This window comes from Stegostoma tigrinum, chromosome 9 (genome assembly GCF_030684315.1).
Source record: "Stegostoma tigrinum isolate sSteTig4 chromosome 9, sSteTig4.hap1, whole genome shotgun sequence".
Lineage (NCBI taxonomy): Eukaryota > Metazoa > Chordata > Chondrichthyes > Orectolobiformes > Stegostomatidae > Stegostoma > Stegostoma tigrinum.
Genome location: NC_081362.1, coordinates 27,238,385 through 27,261,974, shown reverse-complemented (window position 1 = coordinate 27,261,974; position 23,590 = coordinate 27,238,385). Strand labels below are relative to the sequence as shown.

General features: G+C 39.8%; 1 protein-coding gene across 3 annotated transcripts in view; it reads left to right on the top strand.

The window, feature by feature from the left end:
• The window catches only part of cep43 (centrosomal protein 43), a 79,659-nt gene extending 58,690 nt beyond the window's left edge, over window positions 1-20,969 (top strand). For all 3 annotated transcript variants that reach the window (XM_048536215.2, XM_048536217.2, XM_048536216.2), the window contains 6 exons: window positions 1,504-1,575; window positions 2,467-2,550; window positions 17,023-17,144; window positions 18,459-18,498; window positions 20,058-20,160; window positions 20,528-20,969. In XM_048536215.2, the coding sequence (XP_048392172.1) occupies window positions 1,504-1,575; window positions 2,467-2,550; window positions 17,023-17,144; window positions 18,459-18,498; window positions 20,058-20,160; window positions 20,528-20,602 (496 nt within the window). In that variant the 3' untranslated portion in view covers window positions 20,603-20,969. The remainder of the gene's footprint in view (window positions 1-1,503; window positions 1,576-2,466; window positions 2,551-17,022; window positions 17,145-18,458; window positions 18,499-20,057; window positions 20,161-20,527) is intronic.
• The last annotated feature ends 2,621 nt before the right edge of the window (window positions 20,970-23,590 follow it).

The following is a 23,590-nucleotide window of genomic DNA, read 5'->3' as shown; positions in this document are numbered from 1 at the left end:
GACTTGTAACACTGCTTATGGATCATAAGGAGGAGGAATATTTTTCTCCAGGCACAAGAGAGGTTTGCATATTCCCACTGCTCCATTATATATGGCTATCCCCAACTCCACTGTGCCTCCAATCCATGTCCCAAACTCTTCTCCTTCCCCAGCCTCAATATAATTAAGACTGACCACAACTTTCCCAGTTGTAAGTAAAGTCACCATAGTCTGAGAGAACCTTAGGGCTGCTCTCACATTGGAGAGAGATAGGTATTGGTGCTTTAACCTGAGGGTTCACCATGCCTCAGGCGAGGAGAGATTGAGAAGGAGGAACCTTCATGGTTCCCATAGCCAGTGCACTATTGAACCAGTGTTGTTAATATCACTTGGTATCGTAAACATCTATTCAACTAACTGACCACTTTTCCAGTTATACAGGCTGCAGATCCATTGGGAAACTGGGCAGAAAACAAATCCTTGACTGAAGCTAAACTGCAGGACATCCAGGAAAACCCATGCTTCAGGGTTCCCTGACCCTATTTATGATCAAATCCACCCTCATACAACAACCACTACCACCATTACACTCTGATATGCACTTCAGAAATTATTACGCTTTAGAGCCAGTATCTGTGGAATAAATAAATTTGCCAACATTTTGAATCACTGGTGTTATGGAATTGGTAGCTCCTCATTTCTAGTTTTCTAGAATTATACTGGCCAAGTTTGGTCAGTTGTAATCCAGTTGATAGCGCTGTCACTTCCAAGCCAACGGGTTCTAGGTTTAAGCCCCACCACAAGGCCTTTGCATACAAAAATCAAAACTATTATTCAGTTTATCATTCCCTCAGTACTGGAGTTGTCATTCTTTGGCTGAGATGGGAAGCCCTGCCTTGTAAAAGATCCTACAGCACCATCTTGTAGGGGAGTAATGCTCAACATTGTTACCAATACTTAACCCTCAGTCAACACCAGGAAAGTAAGTTATCTGATCATATCATATTTCTGTTTGTCAAGGTTTGCTATGTACATTTTAGCTGATGGGTTTCCTATAACAACAGTGACTATACTTCAAAAAGTACTTTTTAAATTCATTCATGGATGAAGGTGCACTGGCTAGGCCAGCATTTATAGCCCATTCTAGAGGACAGTTCAGACTTAACCACGTTGCTATAGATCTGGAGTCCAAATCCAGACTAGGTAAAGATGAACTGCACTGACTGTAAAGTTGTTTGAGCTATCCGATGGGTATGAAACATACGACATGAATACACCTTTTTGAATCTTTTAACTGATTCACATTTTGAAACATTAGTTTATTATTTAATGCAATACTTCCATTTTTCATAGGGCATGCTTCTAACAGACATTGTTTGTCAACATTTTCTAACTTAAATATCTTGAATGAATGATATTTTGCATGTCTTGTAGCAAGTAACTTCATTATTGATCTGTTCTCTTTCTCTTCTTTACATAATCTAATATCGTTTGTTCTGTTTATTTTCTACTCTGGCGTGTCAGTCCATCACAGGAAGAGAAGAGTATTTCAGGGTTGCGCTCTTCAGGTAGCAAAAAGAATGACATTCAAAAATTGTAAGTACCTCATTTGTTCATACGTGTACATGATTGATCCTCAGATTAGATTAGATTAGCTACAGTGTGGAAACAGGCCTTTGGCCCAACAAGTCCACGCTGCCACTTGGAGCATCCCACCCAGACCTATCCTCCTATAACCCAAACAACCCTGAACACTACGGGCAATTTAGCATGGCCAGTTCACCCAGCCTGCACATCTTTGGACTGTGGGAGGAAACTGGAGCACCCGGAGGAAACCCACGCAGACCCTCGGAGAATGTGCAAACTCCACACAAACAGTTACCCGAGGCTGGAATTGAACCCAGGTCCCTGGTGCGGTGAGGCTGCAGTGCTCACCACTGAGCCACCGTGCTGCCCCTTAAAGTGGTAGTAGTAAAGATCTGAGCAAAGACTTGAAAGTAGACCCATGTGCAAAAAAAATGTCAAGTACTTCTGAGTCGTGGAATCACCATTGGAAATCAGGTCAGGTTAAAACCCAGAATTGGATATTTGAAGCTTTGTGGTTTCCAAATGTTTTGACATTTTTCTTGAGATGACCATCAGTTTAAATTATTTTCATTGTCATATAAAATAATTATAAAGAGCATGAATTTAAATAACTAGTTTGAATTGGTAGAGCTAATGAATGAATCAGAGTGTTCGACTCTGACATGAATTAATTGCAGTAAGTTCAAGAAAGAATCATTTCGTTGAAAACAAGCTTCAAACCAGTAGCCTTTTAGACTGATTTGTATGATTTCAAGCTTTAAAAAAAAATCCTAAGCATTCCCAGTCATAATCTCTTGTTAATAATTACTGTAATGTTTATGTGGAACCTATTTGTCACAATTGACAAGTATGTTTTGTTTTCTTTTGCTTCTGCTGCTGCTTTGCTTTCTCATGAGGCAGAAACACTGGTAAAAACAGTGATACTGATGAAGATGCAGAGGATCCCTTTATAGGCGCAGGTGGTAGACAGAGTACTCTGGAAAGGTGAGATCACCAGCACGATTTGATACTTTTGATAATATGGTGATAGGTGGAAATATTTTGCAAATCAACAGAGGATTTCTGGTGAAAAAGCAGACAACTTATAAATATAGAAGAACTTGAAACCTTGGTCACTTAAAGTTTCATTGGCAAACAGGAAGATATTTTTCAGTCTTCTTAACTCTTCTGACATGGTCAAATTTTAACATTTTTACATTTATATGTTGAAGGTAAATATCAGGAAAACAATTGTTTTTCAGTAAAATCCATCTGACCCTATTATAACAATGATTTCATTTTGCAATATCATTGAGCCCCTTTTTCTGTTATGTGATATATATATATATATATAGAAAACCTCGGCTCCTTCAATGGTTTTATGTTACGGTCAGCAAGAAAATGTATGCTAACAATCTGTAAATGTCTGCAAGTGTAAATATAACCAGATTGCATTTATTTTCTATGAAAAACTGACTCAAACAAAACTTTGGCTGGAAAAGTACTGGAGTTTATATTTACCATTTTTGAGTTTTGTTCACTTCTTGAATTAACTGCGTCATTTTATTATCTTACATATTACCTGTTCCCTTTGGTTCCTTACTGGTGATGATTTGATTTACTGTCACATGTACCTAAGTACAGTAAAAAGCTTTGTTTATGAACAGTACAGGCAGATCACAGCAAGCAAGGACATGCAGATTAATAGGGTGAAAAAAAAAATCTTGGGCAGAGGTATACAGGTTACATTCCACAGGGCATGTACTAGGCAAGATCAAAATTAGCAAGAAGTTAGTCTATTCATCAGTCTAATAACAGCAGAGGAGAAGCTGTTCTTGAACCTGCTGATGCGTGTATTCAAGTTTCTGTATCTTCTCCCTGATGGAAGAGGTTGTAGGAGAGCATTACGAGGGTGGGATAGGTCTTTGATGATTTTGGCAGCCTCTCCACAGCAAAAAGCTGTGTAAATGGAGTCCATGGATGGAAGGTTGGCTTCCGTAATGGTCTGGGCTGTGTTCACAACTTTCTGTAGTTTCTTATAGACCCAGGCAGAGTAGTTTCCATAACAGGCCATTGTGTACCCGGACAATATGCTTTTAATGGTGCACCTGTAAATGTTGTGAGGTCCTTGTGGACATGCCAAATTTCCTGAACCGCCTGAAGAAGAACATGCATTGTTGTGCCACCTTGACTGTCGCCTGTACATGGGAAGTCCAGGACAGGTTGTCAGTTATTGTCCTTCCTAGGAACTTGATGTTCCCAACCCTGTCAACCTCAGCCTCATTGATGTAGATGGGGGCATGTTCTCATTTTGATCTGAAGTCAATGATCAGTTCTTTAGTTAACCAACATTGAGAGAGAGGTTGTTATCATTGAACCACGTGAGCAAGCCCTGTGTCTCCTTTCTGTGTATCGTGCCCTGTCGTTTGATATCTGTCTTACCACAGTGGTGTCATCAGCGTACTTGTCAATGGCATTTGTTTAGAATTGGGCAACAAAGTTATGCGTGTACAGAGAGTGTAGTAGAGGCCTGAGAACGCATCCTGTGGGGTTCCAGTGTTGAGAGTTATCATGGAGGATGCGCAGTTGTCTGTCCTCATTGAATGCAGTCTGTGTATCAGAAAGCTGAGAATCCAGTTGCAGAGGGGAGGGCCAAGACCTAGATTATGGAGTTTTGAGATCAGTTTTGGGATATTGGTGTTGAAGGCAGAGCTGTAGTCAATGAGCAGAAGTCTAACATAGGTGTCCTTGTTGCCCAGATGTTCCAGGGATGCGTGCAACTCTAGGGACATGGCTGTGGATTTGTAGAAGAAGCAAATATAATTTTTTTTTAAGAGAACTACCAAGTTGATGTTATTTGCTGGTTCTTCCATCAAGGATGTACAGTACAGTGATTTGGCCACTTCTCATGAAAACTACCAACATAATAAAATCTTGATGTATGATTTGAAATATTTCGGATGATTATAAAATAAAAAGATTACAAAACTTTCTTGTGGGGCACATATTTAGAAGTCAAGTTTTATATTGGAGCACCTAAGTCACTTGAATATTGATTGTTTTTTATCTTGGTGATCGACTGTTGATCATCGCTTTATATAGTTTCATTGATTTGACTCGAAGAATCTGCTTTCAGTATGTCTCAAGAAATCTGTCTCTAAAAATTCCATTCACAAAAGGAAAGCTATCAAAAACAGTACCTGGTGTTCTCTTATTTTCCCCTATAACTTCAGTGATTGAAATCACTGATCCCATTGTTAATTTTCTTGTAAATTCTCCAGTTATCTAATTAAGTTTCTTTCTTAAAATCCTAAATTTTAATTAATATGTTTTAAGAGTAAGCTCATAAGCATTCGCTGGCTTTCTTTTTAAGTTTTGTAGACTGCACATTGTCAGAAAAACAAACTGAAGTACACATAACTTTACCTGTCAAGAACATACGTAATATTAAAACAAAAACAAAAACAAAGTCGCTGGAAAAGTTCAGCAGTTCTGGCAGTATCTGTGGGGGAGAAAACAGAGTTAACGTTTCGGGTCCAGTGACCCTTCCTCAGAACTGATGGTGACTGGGAAAACATCAGTTTGTATGCAGAAAGTAGGGAGGTAAGTGGGGTAGGGAGTAAACAATAAGATAGAGCCCAAAAAGAGAGAAAGACAGTTGGACAGACAAGGGAGTTGCTAACGATCAGGTTGGGAGGGTGAATAGTTGTTAATGGGGACTGTTAGTGACTAACAACAGGGGGTGTGTAGTGACAGGCTATGTGGTACAAGGTCTGGTTTGTGGGGTCAGGGACTGGGACATGGGAGAGTTTAAGCCCTAAAATGATTGAACTCAGTATTGAACCCAGAGGGCTGTAGGGTCCCCAAGCAGACAATGAGGTGTTGTTCCTCCAGCTTGCGTTGGGCTTCACTGGAACACTGTAGCAAGCCAGAGACAGAGATGTTGGCCAGAGAGCAGGCTGATGCATTGAATTTGCAGGCAGCAGGTAGTTCAGGGTCTTTTTTGCGAGCAGGACGTAGATGTTCTGCGAAGCAGTCACCAAGTCTATGCTTCATTTTCCCCATTGTAGAGCAGACCACATTGTGAGCAGCGAATGCAGTGGACTAGATTCTTAGTGCAGGTGAAGTGTTGCTTCACCTGGAAAGTGTGTTTGACCCCTTGGATAGTGGGGAGGGAGGAAGTAAATAGGCAGGTGTTGCGCCTTTGCGGTTGACAGGGGAAGGTGCCAACGGGCTGTGGGGAGGTGTTGGAGGTGAATGAAGTATGAACCATGGTGTCCCGGAGGGAACAGTCCCTACGGAAGGCGGACAAGGGAGGGGGAGGGGGATATGTGTCTGGTGGTGGCATCTAACCGGAGGTGGCGGAAATGGTACCTGATGATCTTCTGGATGTGGATGCTGGTGGGATGGTAGGTGAGGATAAGGGGAACCCTATCGCTGTTGCGGGAGAGAAGAGAAGGGGTGAGGGCAGAAGTGCGGGAGATGGGTTGGACACAATTGAAGGCCCTGTCGACAACGGAGCTGGGGAATCCTCGGTTGAGGAACAATGTGGACACTTCAGAGTCTCCCTTGTCGAATTTGGCCTCATCTGAACGTATGTGATGGAAACGGAGGAACTGAGAAAATGGGATGGAGTCCTTACAGGAAGTGGGGTGTGAGGATGTATATTCCAGGTAGCTGTGGGAGCCGGTGGGTTTCTTATGGATATTAGTGGCCAGTCTATCCCCAGAAATGGAATCAGAAATGTTAAGGGAAGGATGGGAGGAGTCAGAGATAGACCAGGTGAAAGTGAGTAATATTAAAAGTCCAGACTTCTTTTGACCACTTCATCTTCACGGTTGCCTTTTTAAATGAAATCTCTTTTAACTCTGTTTCCTGTGTGCATTTGAATGGCAAATGCAGATTTCTAACTAAATCGCATCCCTCACTGGAATCAGAATCATTCTTTTTTTTGTGTTACTGTAACCTTTTCTCTTGTCAAATCACGTCTGACTTCCTTATCTCTTTTTGGTATTTATGTGTTTTAAATTCCATTTTCCTGTTTATTCTATTCTCCTTTTTTATTGCACTTCACTTTTCATTCGCTTCTCTTTCCTTTGCTCTTTCCTACTCTTTTTTTTTTTGCCTCTCCATTCAAATCTTTCAGTTTTTTTTTACTCTCTAAATCAAATGTTTTTATTCCTAGCTGAATCTTTGTTAATTTTGGCAATGATGCATCAAGTTCAGGGTTCCCTCCTTTCAGTTCTGAATGCTAGATAATTATTTTAAGTATCTCATTCAGGTGTGATTCTGCTTTTATTCTTACCTTCAGTTTATCTGCCAGCACTCAGTTAATTTTAAGTCTTTGATTAAGGTTAATCTGTTATCATGTCTTCCACCTCCTGAACAGTCCCAACAACATTTAAAGCCACTTTGAAAATCCAATCTGTAATCTGCTTCATCAAGATACTCCTGTTTTATGTCCAGTACTTCCGTGTGTACATTCCTTGTTAAATTCAGTGAATTTCAATCTTGCTTTATGATCCTAGCCAATCATAATACAGGAAAAATCAGATCTTCGATTGAAAGCTAGCTTGACAGATCATAAATTTGATTTTTGTAATGGTTACTTGGGTGCTTGTATTCCTTAGCAAAAGTTGTGAGTTTATTACACAAGATAAGAGCTAACAAAGTTTTTATATACGATAAGACAGTTTTAGAAAGTTTTGTGAAAACAACAGAACAAGGTTGCATCTTGTTTCCCAGCAGTAACTGTTACAGATATTGAAATCGCAGAAAAACATCACTCTTCTCTAAACTTCTTTTTTATTTGCTCGTGGGAGGTGAGTATCACTATTGCCCTGGAAGATACAATTGTGAGCTGCTTTCTTGAACCACTGCAGTTCTTGGACTTGTAAGGACGAAAATTCCAGGATTTTGACCTAGCAACAGTGCAGGACTGGAAATGTAGTTCCAAGTCTGAATGGTATATGGTTTGGAGGGCAAGTTACAGGAAGTGGTGTTCTAATGCATCTGCTATCCATGTCCTTCTGGGTGGTAGAGGTTGCCAGTTAAGAAGATCCTGTCATAGGATCGTTGGGAGTCACTACTGTAGATGGTATACCGCTACCATTCTGCATTGATGGTGAAGGAAGTCGGTGTTCAAGATGGTGGACGAGAATCCGGTCAAGCAGGCTGCTTTGTTTTGGACGATTTCAAATTTCTTGAGTGCTGTTAGAGCTGTAATCATCCAGGCAAGGGCTCAGCATTCAGTTTCACTTATGATTTGTGCCTTGTAGGTGGTTGACAGGTATTCAGAGATGCAATCTGTTGGAGAAGTCATGAACTCCGACCTTCTCTTATAGCCACAGTATTTATATGACTGACCAGGAAGTGACCTGGACCAATGATAAACACCTGATGTGAGGGATAATGAGGGATCCAGAAATGATAATACTGTTGAACCTTCAGGAGCAATGGTTAGATTTGCTCTAGTTGGAGATGCTCATTGCCTAACTTTGTGAGTCATGCATATTACTTGTCACTTATCATCCCAAGCGTGGGTGTTGCCCAGGTCTTGCTTCATGTGCACATGGACTGCTTTAGTATCTGAGGTGTCGCAAATGGTGCTGAACATGTTATCATCAGGGAACTTGCCCACATCTGACCTTACGAAGCGGAGGGATGGTTATTGATGAAGCAGCTCAAGATGGTTGGAGCCTTTGACATCATCCTAAGGAATTCCTGAGAATATTGACTAACAACAACCTTCTTCTGTGATTCCAACTAGTAGAGAATCTTCCCACCGATTCTCATTGACTCCAGGTTGACTTGGGTTCCTTTCACTTTATGATTGTTTTAAAGTCGACAGTTGGGGCAGTAATTGCCTGGGTTAGATTTGTTCTGCTTTTTATACACACCACATTGTCGGAAATATGTTGGTCTTGTACTAGAACAGCTTAGCTAGGAGCATGCAAGGTCTGGAGCTCAAGTCTTTAGTACTATTGCCTGAATATTGTTAGGGCCTATCAGCATCTACTGCCTTCAGCTGTTTCTTGATATCACATAGAGTTGATTGTAAACTGGTTGAAGACTTGGATCTGTGATGCTGGGAACCACTGAAGGAGCCCTAAATGGATCATCCACTAGGCACCTTTGGCTAAAAATGGATACAATTATCTTAGCCTTGCGTTTAGCACAGATGGGTACTGGACTTCCCCTTCGAGTACAAGGGTGTTTGTGGAGCCTCCACTTCACATTAGTTGTTACGTTTCCACCACTATGACTGGACGTGGCAGGACGCAGGACTTAAATCTGGTCTGTTGGTAGTGTGATCGCTTAGCATGCTGCTTTCACTATTTGGCATAATTATAATTTAATTTCTTACTTGAATGACTCTCTACAGTTCTCTTATAAAATCAAAGTACTGTGGATGCTGGAAATCAAATAAAACAAAGTGCTGTAGAAACTCGCGTCAGGCAGCATCAATGGTGAGACAAACAGAGTTAACGTTTTGAGTTCGATATGACCCTTCCTAAGAACAGACTGCCATGACAGTTTTATAACTTCTTTCCGTGTCTAATTCATTAAACTTTGCAGTTCTGAAAATTTAAAGAACTTCCAGATAAATATGCTCAGCCTGGAGACTTCACAAACTTAAGCTCTCCTGCAAAGGTGAAAGTTTTTGTCCAAACCGAAAAATTAAATCTTGTGCCTAGAGGAAACTGTTCTTCTGAACTGAACACCTAGTCAGAGCAGTATAAGGCCCTGAGTGACGTGACCATGGCATGAAATCAGGGAGAATTGCTTGAAACACCCAGCGAGGCTGTTCTCACTTTGGAAACAATTAGTTCCATTTTCCAACTCAAATCTGGTCATTGAGATGCTGCTGTTGTTGGGCAATCGTGAGATATCTATGAAAAGTGTTTACTGCTTGTAGGAATTAACTGCACGTTTTGATTCATTAATATGCAAATTCCTATGCTACCATCTGCCATCAGGGAATTAGATGCCAAAAGTTCCTGACATGAAAGTCACAGTGGGTGCCTGGCACCTCCAATTCACTGCTTGCTCGTTCAAACTTCCATCTTGGGCACCTAACGCCACCATCTCAGTGTGCCAGCCACACACATCCTACATCCACAGACTTTAGCATCGGACACTTACCAGTCTGTCTGCGTCATCTCTAATCCTTTTAGACCTTACCTTTGCAGTTTAAAGTTGCAACTGAAGGAATACTAGCAACTATCATTGCAATACTGCTGTAAGGCTGTTTTAAATGCCGAAATGGGCACCCAGCTCACAGCCACATCTTGGGGATGAATGCTTGCTATCTTTGAGTCTACCAAGACACATTCAGCATCTCTACCCTGCATTTGTGCACTTGGCCACCTCAGCTCGAGAAAGCAGGTCACAGTACTTCTATTTTACTTTGCTGTTTAGTGCAGCCACAAAATGAGAAAATTTGTAATTTTCAGCAGTCCTCCGCCCTCCGTCATGTCAGGAGAGACAGCCTTAATTCAAGTGATTTCCAATAAGTTAAGGACAGTCTCTGATACCTGCTTCAATATAGTCAGCCACTTGGGATGTTAAGCACTAGAATCCTAACCTTGTAAGGCATGAGGAGCCTCATGTCAAGCAGCACATCACACATGGGCTCTTCTCTCTTGGAATGAGAGAGAGATGCGGTGGGGGGGGGTGCGGTGGGGGGCGGCGAGTGAAAGTGAGGAAAATGGCTGGAATAGCTGTTAGTGCTGTTGGATGAAAACAAAGAAGTATAGAAAATAGAAACAGGTACAGACCATTCAGTCCTTCATGGCTAATCATCCAACTTGGTACCCAGATCCCATTTTCTCCCTGTACCCTTTGATTCCCTTAGAATAAGAATCACATCTAAATTCCTTCTTGAAACCATTCAATGTTTTGGCCTCAACCCATTTCTGTGGTAGAGAATTCCACAAGCTCACCATTCTCTGTGAAGAAGTTTCTCCTCATCTCAGTCCTAAACGATCTATCCTATATCCTTAGACTACGACCTGTTACTCTGGATTCCCCAATCACCAGAAACGTCCTTCCTTCATTTACCATGTCAAGCCCTATCAGAAGTTTCTATGAGTTCCACCCCTCCATTGTTCTAAATTCCTGTCAATGCAGTTCAAACTGACCATGTCTCTCTTTCACAGTGAATTTTCCTGACTGAGTGAGTAGGCAGTGCAAAGTCAATGCTTGTTTATTCAGATTCAGGGTTGGAATAGGTGACAGTAAGTGAGAAAGTTTTGAATGCAGTGATTAGAATGGTATAGTGCAAGCCTTCATGTGGGGTGGGTGCACCAGCACAGATGGAGTGAGTATGAAGTAACAGAGAATATGGTGACTGTCAAATGGCTGAGACCTCACTGACCCAGAAGGCAACTTTGGAAAGGACTGACAGGTTCTGGTGTTGTGCCTTACTGGTTGTGGGGGAAGAAGACATCTTTCCCCTGCATCACCCTGTTTACCATAACCTCCAAGTTCCTGATAACAAAGAAGGGCTCCAATGTCTTGTCCTATATTGTACCCAGGGTAAATGTCAGGAACAATGCAGGATAGCTCAGGTCTGAGCACTTGACTGAGTGCATGAAGGGCTCAGAAAGGATGGCATCAGCGTCAGGGATACCACTGCATTCAATTGTTATACCAACAGTGCTGAGTTTTTGCAGGTACAGTAAATGAGAGAATGGGTCTACTAATTTTTCATTGAATGAAAGGGCTGCCATGTTTGTTCGGGGAGGGTGTGGTCGGCACAAAATTTGGGAAATATGGGGAAAAAATCTCACTGACGTTGTGGAGGGGAACCCTCTGAAATGTTTGGCTTGAACATGGGCAGGCAGAACTTACTATGTGGGAAATGAGAATTCTACCACCACAACTGATCTAAAAGGAAACTTCTGCAACAGTAGTTTGCATGGAATGTGACTTGGCCCACAGACCAGCATTTTGACAATCTGTGACAAGTGTTCTTATTTTCCAAATTTTTGGTTACTTGATCAAAGTACCTTTCTAACAGTGTGATTTTTTTTTGAATGACCTTTTGGGAGATGAAAGAGAATTAGGTGAAAGAGTTCAAAGTGAACAGTGCTGAATATTTTATTTTAGTGACTGTTGACATCTAGTCAATTTAAGTGCCATGATGGCAGTGTGATATGTGTGACCAGGTATTCTGGAGGTCCCATCTCTGCATTGACATCAGTTCTGTATTCTAAAACTGCTTATGTCCAGAGTTTTACTCTCCAGAACAGTGAGAGTGGGCATGACTGATGGGCTAACCCCAGTTCTCTCCCTCATCCTGATATTTTGTGGATTCTTCTGCAGAGAGAGGATGAAAAGATATGGATGTGAGAAATGGAATATATCGGAGGTTGAAATGACAACACTGTGGATGTTTTGATAGATTTGGGTGAAATGACAATGAGATAGAGGTGAGTGAAACAGCAACGGATTGCTTGGAGAAACTCAGCAGATCAGGCAACATGTGTGAAGAGGAAGCAGAGGTAATGTTTGTTGTCCAGTGACCCTTCTTTAGAACTGATAGTAGTTAGGAAAAAGTGGTATAAATGCTAACGACAGGGAGTGAGTGGGTTTGTAGGGAAGGGAAGGTGTGAGTGGATAAGTCGGAGATGGAATCCAGACAGAGGGAAATTGACAAGTAGACAAAATGGGATGGATGATAATATGCCAGGAAGGAAGAAAAGTTGATAATGGGGAGTGTAACTAGATGAAAATGGGTTAGCTGCACTGAAAGCAGCCCATGTCATGACCAGGTCTGGGGTGTGGGTTTGAGTAAAGTAACATGCAAGAAGATGTTTAGATTCTGAAATTATTGAACTAGATTTTGAATCCTGAAGGCTGCATCTTCCCCAAGCAGAAAATGAGATGCTGCTCTTCCAGCATGCATTCAGCTTTTCTGGAGCACTGCAGCAGGCTCAGGACAGAAATCGTGGCCATGGAGCACAGTGGTGCATTGAAGTTGCAGGCTCCTGGAAGCTCAGAGTCATTTTTGAGGACAGAACACAGTGTTGCACAAAGTGGTCACCGAATCTGCATTTCATCTTCCCATGAGAGGAGGCCAGATTGTTAGCAGTGAATACAGTTGACTAAAAGAAGTGCAGGTAAATCACGGATTCACCTGGAATGTGTGTCTGAGATCTTGGATAGTGAGGAAAGAGGAAATAAACAAGCAGGTGTTATACCTTCTTCTACAATCGCATAAGAAGGTGCCATGGGGAGGGGGAAGGGGCGTGTGTGGTATGTGGTGTGTGGTGGAGAGGTGGTCGGAATGGACAACGAGTGGACCAGGGTATCCCAAAAGAAATGGTCCCTGTAAAATGCCGACAGTGGAGGGAAGGGGAATATCTGTCTGGTGGTGGCTTCCCATGAAGGGGGTGGAAATGGTGGCTTATGATCTTTTGAATGTAGAGGCTGGTGGGGTGGAAAGTGAGGACCAGGTGACCCTGTCGGTGTCATGGGAGGGAACAGAAGGGATGAGTGCAGAAGCTGGGGGAATGGGTTGGAAATTGCTAAGGGTCCCATCAGCCATAGTAGCAGGGACTCCGCAGTTGAGGAAAAAGGTTAAGATTTCTGAGGCCCTCCTTGGGAAAGTAGCATCATCAGAACAGGTGCAACAGAGACTGAGGGTAGGAGGAGACTGAATGAAATGGAATCTTTACAAGAAGTAGAGTGTGAGGATGTAAGCTCAGGTAACTGATGGAATCTGTGAACATGTAGTAGATATTGGTGGCCAGTCTGTCCACAGAAATGGAAACCGAGATGTCAGGTAGGGGAAGGGACACCTCAGAAATGGACCGGTGAAGTTGAGAGCAGCAAGGAGATTGGGGAAAAAAAGGTTGATAAATTTTTCCAATTCCGAACAACAGAGGGAAGCAGCGCAGTTTGTTATCAATGAGCTGGAGAAAGAGTTGTGGGGAGGGACCCAAGAAGGATTGGAGCAAGGAATGTTCCATGTACCTATAAAGACACGGCCATAACTGGGGCTGTAGCCATAGTCACACCTTCAATCTGAAGGAAGTGAGAGGAATTAAAGAAGCAGTTGTTCAAAATGAGTGGTGAAGTGAAAGGTGAGTGTCAGTGGTAGTTATTCAGATGGGGACAGGAGTTGTGTCAAGTGCAGAATGGTTGGACTTGTAAAGGTATGTTTTGCTGGAGAGGGCTGATTGGAGTGTGCCACTGAAAGATCGATTCCTAACCTGGTAAGGACATTGAATCTCCTGCAGTAAAACATCCACGAGCAACACCACTGTCTGTTCAACAACTTCCTGGCATGAGTGCTTAATTTCAAAGGCAAGCCTCTTCCTCCTGTCCAAGGGGAACAGTATTATGGTACAATCCCTTACTGTTCACAGCTTGATCTCTTGTGATGTTTCAGAGAATCAGAGTGGGGAGCTTTCACTCCTTGAGATTTCATCAGTATACCGATAATTGTCTCTCAGCTAGCAGTTACAGAATGCATTCATTGTCACTTGTTGGGGGAGTCCCTTTTAAATATTGAGTTTTCAGCAGTTGGAATGAATCATGATCATATCCATACATTGTCTGTTCAGAAAATTGAGTGCTTATGCTGTGGCTTGGATAAAAAGCCTTTGTAAAACTTATTTCATGAGTTGAAGAATACTGACCTGCCTTGCAGCAAGCAAGCTCAAAAGTGAAAATTCAGCCTAGTGGTTTTGCAACAGTCTTATTTTTGTGAATGTGTTTGTACACCAGAAATACATGAGTAAATTATGACTGTGAAAAACCTTGAGCATCAGCATCTGATGAAGTGGCTTCACACCTAAATATTATACTCATTGAATTGATTGCTCAAATTGCTTGAGTCCAGGCACCTAATAAAATGGAAAAGGAAACTTCACTGAAATAGTAGCTGCTTTCCTAACCAGGATAAAAATGCTCGCCAAGATACATCAATTGATTGGCAAAAAGGGCTAAATACATCTTTTACAGAAAGGCAGCATAACCACAGACTGTTGTAATTCAAATATGGTAAAGCTGTTGAAAAAAAATGACTGTGATTGGCGTACATGAATTTTATTCCCTTTAACATTTTATGTAATTCTTAATCATTAATTTAATTGAGTTTGACTGTACTCGTGTTCTCAAGTCCACATCACTAAACTGACTTTTCGGGCTGAATTTTACCAGAAACTGGCTGTGTCAATTTTGTCAAATTTCATGGATCCAAGTACAGATTTTTAAAACAGGTGGTAAAAGAAGTATGTGACAATTTTTTCTTTATTAATTGTGGCCTAAAGCATATGAACAGGAATGATATAAAAATATAATGGAATTATTTAAAACTATAAACAATGAAGAGGACACTGAGGTGCCAAAGAGATATAAATAAGTCAAATGAGTAGGAAACGAGGTTGCAATGGAGTATAAGATCATTTACTCAGTCATAATACTTGTATGTGTTGATATTAAGTGGGTATACTCGGGTAGGAATGCACAAAATTATCATGCAGGTACATTAAGGAATTAAAATGAATAGCATGGTAACTTTTACTGACGAATCACTTGACATCATACAATATCATTCAACAAGTTGAGAGGTAATTAATGGCTTGGTGACTGTTGGGAATGATGATTGTAGAGAAGAATGTAGGTCACCATAAGGTGTCCAACATTAGTGCATCATACAATATCATAACCATCAGAAACCTGTATGAAGTGCCTCTACAATCCAAATATGAAGCCCTTGAAAATAAGGTTGAAGCTGTATGATGTCACCAGACTCCTACCAAGAGGACAGATTTCTCTATGAGCTCAAAACAGTGACAAGAATGAGATTCTGTATTTCCAGACCATAGAGAGGAAGCAAATGCTACTCAGCCAGAGCAACCCAAAGTTTGGGCTGCTGATCCTCAACATGCCAAAAGAGCTTTGCGACATGTTGCGGCAAGCTAAACCATGGACAGCAGAGCAGATCTTAGAGGAGTACAATGTCATATTAACAGAGTTAAAATGTTTTCCTGTAGAACATCTTGAAGTTGATGAGAGGGTAGGAGCAATTCACTATCTGCTAAGGAAAGTTCCACCTGCCCTCCAGGCCTGCCTGACAAGGTAGAGAGCAGAAAAGCAGGGAGTAATTATGAAAGAGACAATATACAGAATAGATTAGCAATACCATAGCAGGAAAAAAAAAATCTGGAGAGCTAAGAGTATGCGTCCACCCAAAGAATTTTGGTAAAGCTCTGGAAATATCTCACTTCTCTATGTCAACTATGAAAAGAATTTTGCCACAATTTTAAAAGACAAAAATCTTACTACTCAAGATGCAAAGGGTGGTTATTGGCAAGTAAAACTGGACAAGAGCCGCCACATAAAATTAATTACATTCCGGATACCATTTGGGAGATGCAGATAAATACACGTACCATTTGACATTCCCATGGCCCCAGAGGGGTATCAGCACAAACAATGTGAGACAGGTAGTGGTCTTAATGGGGTAGAAACTATAATGGATGATCTGCGAATTTATTGATGCAGAGATACAATCAAAGAAAGCACTTATGATCAAGATCAAATTATAGTGCGACTGCTAGATGGAGTTTGCCAAATGAACCTGAAGTTGAAGAAAAAAATAAATTTATATTGATAATGCCTGCTGTCAAGCGCATAGGCCATGTACTGACAGTAAGGAACTCTAAAAGGTGATAGTTCCAGTGTAATGTGGCAGCCAACAAATGTAAAAGCAATCCAATGATTTGTTTGATTTGTCCACTATTTAATAGATTTCTTGCCCAAATTGTCTTTGGAAGTGAGAACTATTGTGCAAACTGATGACCATGACATGCAGTTGTATTGGGGCTTGGAGCAAAAAGCAACATTCATTAAGGTCAACCACCTACTAATGTTGCCAATGCCAGTGCTGAAATATTACAGTGTGAATGGTTAAGTCACCCTGCAGTGTGACATCAGACTTGAAGCAAACCTAGTGCAACATGGTTGTATTTGCATCTAAAACTTTTTTTTTAATAAAGAGCAGCTATTACATATGTACATGTCCAAGTAATAATGCTAACTTCCTTATAACTGCCTTCAGTCATGTACTAGAAGAGCCATTTGGAAAGAAAATGACTTATAAATGAGTTGTACAGTTGCTGTTTTCAGTTGAATTTGGGTGGATGTTGAAACAGTAGGTTTAAATCTTTGTTATATTGATTTAGCAATCACTTCCCTTGTAAAGTCCCTTGCTTAGCCCAGAAATCCTTTCACTACTTTCCCACTGTTTCCCACAGGAAAAAAATGCGAAGGTACTTTTTTAAAATAAAATCTGGCTCATTGGTTAAAGAACAGCTCTGATACGTTGGAATGGTACTTGTGATTATCTTCAATAACCAGAAATTTTGCAAGCTTACATACAGTTCACACCCTTTTCTTTGGAGTAGTAAATAAATCAACTACTTCACTGTTTGTTTGCTTGTTTGTTTTTTTGTTGACTAGGCTTGCAGACTTGAACAGTAAACCAACAGGTGGCCTTACATCCCTTTCAGATGCCCCCCCTCTGAATACAAACTTGAGGTCTCTAGCAGGAACACTACCTGTAAAAGATGCTGACATAAAAGGTAGGTTGAAATTACTTAGCCTTTAAAATGATGAATTTAAATAATTCAGCTCTACTATTCTCGTTAATTGATGAGTGGTTTTGGGATAATTTTGTGTAATATCATTTACTATCCTATTTTGTTAGTCTGGGCTAAATTCAAACCCAGGTTGTAGAGATAAAGGTTCTAGTGCAATGCACTGTGCTTTGATGCTGTTCTGGCCCCTAACACTACGAAAAAATACTTTTCAGTAAATTTCAAAAGATTGTTCTTTAAATTCATAATCTGTCAAAATGTTGAATGTTCAGATTTTATTTTCTGATCAGTTATATAAGTTCAATTTTTCTTGACTGTGGCATAAAGGCGATTAAGGGAATGTTATGGGGAAGAGGGAGTTGAACTCCGTGATGGATTTTGATACTAGTTTGGGACATGTGTTCTGTTCATTTTGTTTCATTTAAAACTGAAAAGTTGTTCAGTGTGACGAGGAAACTGCAGATGCGGGAATCCAGGTAGACAAACAGGGAGCTGGAAGAACACAGCAAGGACTGGAGAAGGGTAATACCAGACACATTGACTGCTCCTTTCCTCCAGATGCTGCCTGGTCAGCTGTGTTCTTCCAGCCTCCTGTTTGTCTACTTGTTTTTCAATGGGGTCTTAATAGGGAATTCCTCCTCATTAACTTGTCATCTGTGTATCTATTTGATCCATCATTAATCAGGGGACAGTTACAAGGCTAATTTCTTTAGGCTTTTTCTCATTCTTCCAATATTCTGCCTCCTAGTTTTATTTTCCTTAATGCTACATTTGATATCTGACTACTGCATTCTTCTACCTCTCCTTTCTAATGAGGTTTTCTCGTCCCCATTCTGTGTATGCCTCTGTTTCTCTCCTCTAACCTCAAGCACTCAATCTTGTGCATAAAGTCACTTTTCAAATTCATCTGTCCTACTTTCCGTGTTCAGGTTTCAGTCACATTGGGAAACTTTTTTTCAAATGATGAAAACAGCATTCTGCGTCATACTAAACCAATGACTAATGAGGATTGGTCACTGCAGATTAACTTTAAAATGCTCTTTCTAATTTCTGCAGGTACTGATAGAAATAGTAATTACTGAAATTGTCAGGAGTTAACTTTCTGATGGCTTTGCTGTTTGTTGGCAGTGACAAAACCAAAGTTGAGAATTTTAAAGTAGTGATGAACAAAAGTTTTCACAGGGATTCAGTCAGTAAAAGTAATATGAGCAATCCAAAACGGTTACATAATCAGTCAGTAGAAAAGTATTTTAACACATAACTTATTGCAAAAGTTCTCATTTCAAGTCTCTATCTTAGGAACAGATGAAGAAGAGTATTACGATGATGATTTCATTAGGTAATGCAAATTTTATCATCTTAACTTAAATGTTTATTTTCATATTCTGACAAAAGGCACACTTTCTGTTACTGAGTAAATCATTTGGTCAGTAGTCAGAATATTAACTTCTTTCTGAGGATCTATCTGTTGAAATGCTTGAGTACTTAAATGTTTCCAAAATGCACTAAAGTTTCTGTATTAGTCATAGAGATATATAGCATGGAAACAGACCCTTAGGTCCAACTTGTTCATGCTGACCAGATATCCTAGATAAATCTAGTCCCTGGTAAACAAGCAGGTAAGTGGACCTGAGTCCACAAAGATGAGCTGTGATTTTGTCAAATGGCAGAGCAGGCTTATTCCTACTCCTGTTTCTTATGTTCTTATCATTTGTTCAGAGAGATGCAAATTGGTTAGAAAACATGTGGAGTATTGTGTTCGGGTCTGGCCACAGTATTGATGAAAATGTAAACATTCAAAAACATTCAGAAAAGCGAAGACCTCATTACAAGCCGGAGTTAACAGTGGTGTGGTGATATTTGTAAGACTTAAACATTCAGTATTAGTTAGTGCAATAATAGTTGTTTTTTTTTACTAATTATAAAGGCCGAGTTCCTTTTCCCTTTATTAAGATATACTCTAGATTTTCCTTGTTGTCATCTGTGCATTTTTTTTAATCCATTTCTAATTGCCCTTAAGGTGGTGATGAGCCAGTCTCTTGAATTGCTGCAGCCAGTGTTACATAGTTATGTCTACAGTTATGTTGGGAAGGGAGTTCCAGGTCTTTGACCAGTGAGCATGAAACAGTGGCAGTATAGTTTAAATCCAGGATGGTGATTGCTTAGAGGGGAGTTTAAGGTGGTAGTTTTTCAATTGCATTTGCTGCCATTGTCCTAGGTGATATTACTCAGTATTCAGCTGTAGTGTACAGTGTAAGAATAATCTGTTACCTGTTTGCACCAATCATGGACATTGTATTGTAATGTGAGGCATCAGCAGCAGAGAAAAATAACTAGGAATGTGTAACTCCCTAAATATGTTTCCAATTTGTAGCTACTGTTGCGCCCCCTGTGAAACCTCTAAACCATTCATTCCTGAAGAAGTCTTTAGACTGTATAACCCTGAAGAAGCTTCTTGTCTTTATTTTTGCTTTATTCTTTCAAGGGATGTGAATGGCATGGCCAGTGGTGTTGTACATCCCTAATTGCCCTTTAACCTGTTAATTCACCAAACCATTTCAAAGGGCAGTTAAAAGTCTGCCACATTGCTGGAGTTTGAGTCACATGTAGGCCAGACTAAGAATGCTACCTTTTCCTCATAATCATTGAGACAAGTCTTTATGTTGTAAATATACATGAATTCAAATTATACCCACTGCCATGGTGGGATCTGTACCCATGGCCCCAGAACATTCCTCAGTTTTGAGCAAGGGTCACTGGACCCGAAACATTAACTTGGATTTTTTTTCTTCACAGATGCTGCCAGACCTGCTGAGCTTTTCCAGCAACTTTGTTTTTGTACCCAGAACATTAACCTGGTACTAATCCAATGACATTGTCACTATGTCTTTGTTTTAGTGGCAGTCAACGTTCAGATAAAACCAAGAGTGAAGTGAGCATTGGTGAAGAAATTGAGGAGGATATTTCTGTGGAGGGGGAAGATCTTTGTACCGATGATAAGGTTTGTAGAACTACTGAGTATAAATAAGACTATTGAAGGACTGGGTGTATCACTGCCTTCTGAAATCTAATAAAATGTGGCTTTTGAGAATAGATTCTTATCAAGGAATAGTGACAGATTAAGCATTAACTGAATATAAATATTTCATTGCTGTAAGAAGCTAATAAAGTTTAATGCAAATTTTAATGATAATCTATACTTTTATTCATTTTAAAATGTCTTTTTAAAATTAGTTTAATTTTTTAGATGAAAATAGTTGAAACTCACTTATTCTGTGTGATTTTAAAACATGTCGATACATTTTGCAGTAACTTTGCTGTTTTTTTGTGTGAAAGTGTTTTAGTGACTTTTGTTTTATATTTTGTAGCTCGACGATTTGACACTGGACCACACCATTTCTCACTTAAGTGATGTGGCAGATTATATAGAGGAGGTTGCATAGTAGCTTCAGAATGAATAATTAAATCACTGTACAGACAAATGAGTAGTATTTTTGTCACTTTTGTTGTTCTGAAGAAGTTCTGAAGCAGTGTTGATGGAATTAGGCTGATAGAATCCCTCTGTTAGCAGACAGTTCGTTCAATTTCTTGTATTCAGTTGATCCAAATGAAAACCAAAGACCATGTGTAACATTCAAAAGTGATGCAATCAGAATGGTACTAAGTAGTGCCACTGGGGGGTCTGAAAGTATCCTCAGACCATCTTCGAGTATCTATGAAAAGAGGCCTATACTCTTTTAGAAGGGATCAGTTTGGTTCTAAATTGTAATGTGTAAAAATACATTAAGTAAAAATTATTTTTAAAGCAGATTTATTTTTTGAGTATTACATGTGTTTTTATTGCATCACGTTTTATCAAGGATCGCTAATCTTTTTAGGGAGGCTTGAAAACTTTTAAATGGGTAATTATTTCCCAAAAATGCAACATTAATCAATTACTGGTAATAACATATAGTGTTAAATTGGTTTGTGTTAAATCTGTTTGAACTCTCTTTTGGCATTTGGCAGCCTATTCTTTATTATTAATATTTATAATATTCCAAACTCTGGAGCAGCAGCTAATGCTATTCTGTTAACTTTGGAATGAGTTTGTGATGAAGGAAATAAGCTCTGATGAAGGGTCTAGGCCCGAAACGTCAGCTTTTGTGCTCCTGAGATGCTGCTTGGCCTGCTGTGTTCATCCAGCCTCACATTTTATTATCTTGGAATCTCCAGCATCTGCAGATCCCATTATCTCAGTATACTTCCTGCTGCTTTTGTTACTGTGTGAAGCTGGATTTGTTTGTGTGGGCATTGAATAAGACCTTGCTGGTTATATGATCAGCTAGTGCATTTTAGGTTCACAGATGAAAGTGCATCCATATTACTGAAAAATCAGAAAACTACCATTTCCCCTAGAAATCTATCCCAGGGTGTTCAGCACCTCTGGAAGAGAGTGGGCAGGATGCAAAATTGCTAAATACTGATGTCATCTGTTGTGCTTGTCCTTGAGCAAAGCCTGTCTTGGAACTGCAGTTGCTTTTCACCTGCACACTTATCTTAATTTTTATTGTATTAATTAAAGTATGGAGATTCCTGGAGCTGTTGATTAACATTTGTATGTCATTCAATAAACTGACAGTCATTGTTCAAATGCGTATGCATGTTTTCAAGGCAGTGAGAATTATGTTTGGTCACTTATTGATATTGATATTCTTTTATTTGCCCCTTTTTTAAAAAAAAAACAGTAGTTTTAGATAAAATGGAAAAACTTCAAATTTCACAAAATTACTCATTTGGATGTTTTCTGAATTTTTTGAATACTCCATTTTGCATATTATTGAAGGCCTCAGCTACACTCAAAAACCTAGCCTAGGCCTTGATATTTTGCCTGTCGCTTGTTGGTTCAAAGTGCATCCCGCAATCTTGGCAAAGTGCTAATATGCACAACTTCCCCCAATATATCAAGATATTAAAACTAGGAAGCTTCAGTAACAAAATCTTATTTTAATATTTTTCAATCCTGTTTAGAAGTTAGAGGATACCTTGTTATCTTGAATGGGATCTGTAATTAATTATCAATGGAAAAATGAAATGTTACGCTAAATCTGAGAAACAATGGAAAAGAGATGGGATTGCAGTTGGAGAAAGCTACACACAAGCAGAAGATGGAGGTGGGATTTTAACTTGTACATTTACATTCATTTACACAGACTTAAAATCAGTCTCCAGGCTAATACCACATGTTGTACAAGGAGCGATGTGTCTTCTGAGTTGAAGGCATAACACCACCACGTTATTCAAAGGACAGCAGCATAAATCTGTGTCTTCCTTGAATTTCTTCCTCGACCAACATCATGTTGAAATGCACAATGTATTTCCTTACTATATATGTACTGCATTTGAAAGTTTTTTAAAATTGGCCACAAAATGCTCAAACACCACTCACACTTGACACAATGTAAATGTATTTTTTTTAGTTTCTCATTGTTCTGATATTTTATACATAATTGGTTAACATAGTATTCATTGGGGAGAGAAAAGACATGAGACCCCCACCAGCGTGATGCTTTGACTGCACATTTTAAACAAATGTCAGTAGATGCTAATTTATTTGGTGATACAACAGTTTAAAGAAAATGTGATGGGCGGTAATCTCCAAGCCTCAGCTTTTCACCATATCAATTAATCACCTCAATGAAGGACTGTGTAGTTGAATATTAAAACTTGTGGATGATGCTAAATTGGGAAGCCTAATAGGATTAGGAGGTTCAAAGGGAAGTAAGTAGGTTGACATCAGTGCGCAAACTTTTGATCTATTTCAGTATTAAATAATTCACTCAATCCAAGAAAAGCGAGTTGTTTTATTTTCTTAATGACAAGAGACTAGAAACTAGAAAGTGTCTTAGATGATGAGCTGGACAAGCCACTTAAATTCATTTCAAAGAAACAAAAGAACGAAGATCTGTGATGCCGTAACATCCCTATCTCTGGACCAGAAGCTGTGAATTTAAGTCCTCCTCAGGTTTTGGCTGGTAAGTGCAGGAGAGGTTCCTGGTCAGAGTGAACCTTGTGACAGCTCCAGCACTTCAGGTTCTTGCCATGAGCAGGAAATATCCTCATTCTGAGGGGGAGGCATATAAAGTGGATGTTCTAGAAATAAAACCAAATGCTGGAGAAATTCTGGCAGCATTCATAGAGAACTAGAAATGCCATTTTAAGTTCAGTTGATTATTCATAAATAATTTCAAGGTAGGTTATTAAATTTTATTAAGTAGCTGTTTTGACACCATGTATATTGGCTAAATACAGGAACACCTTTCTTATTGGCATTGCAGACCTACCTACACAAAGTAAACTTTCTCAAGGGCAACTAAGAACGCTTAATAAATGATGGCAAACGAACATCAAAAATAGGACCAGGAGTAGGCTATTTGGCCCTTTGAGCCTGC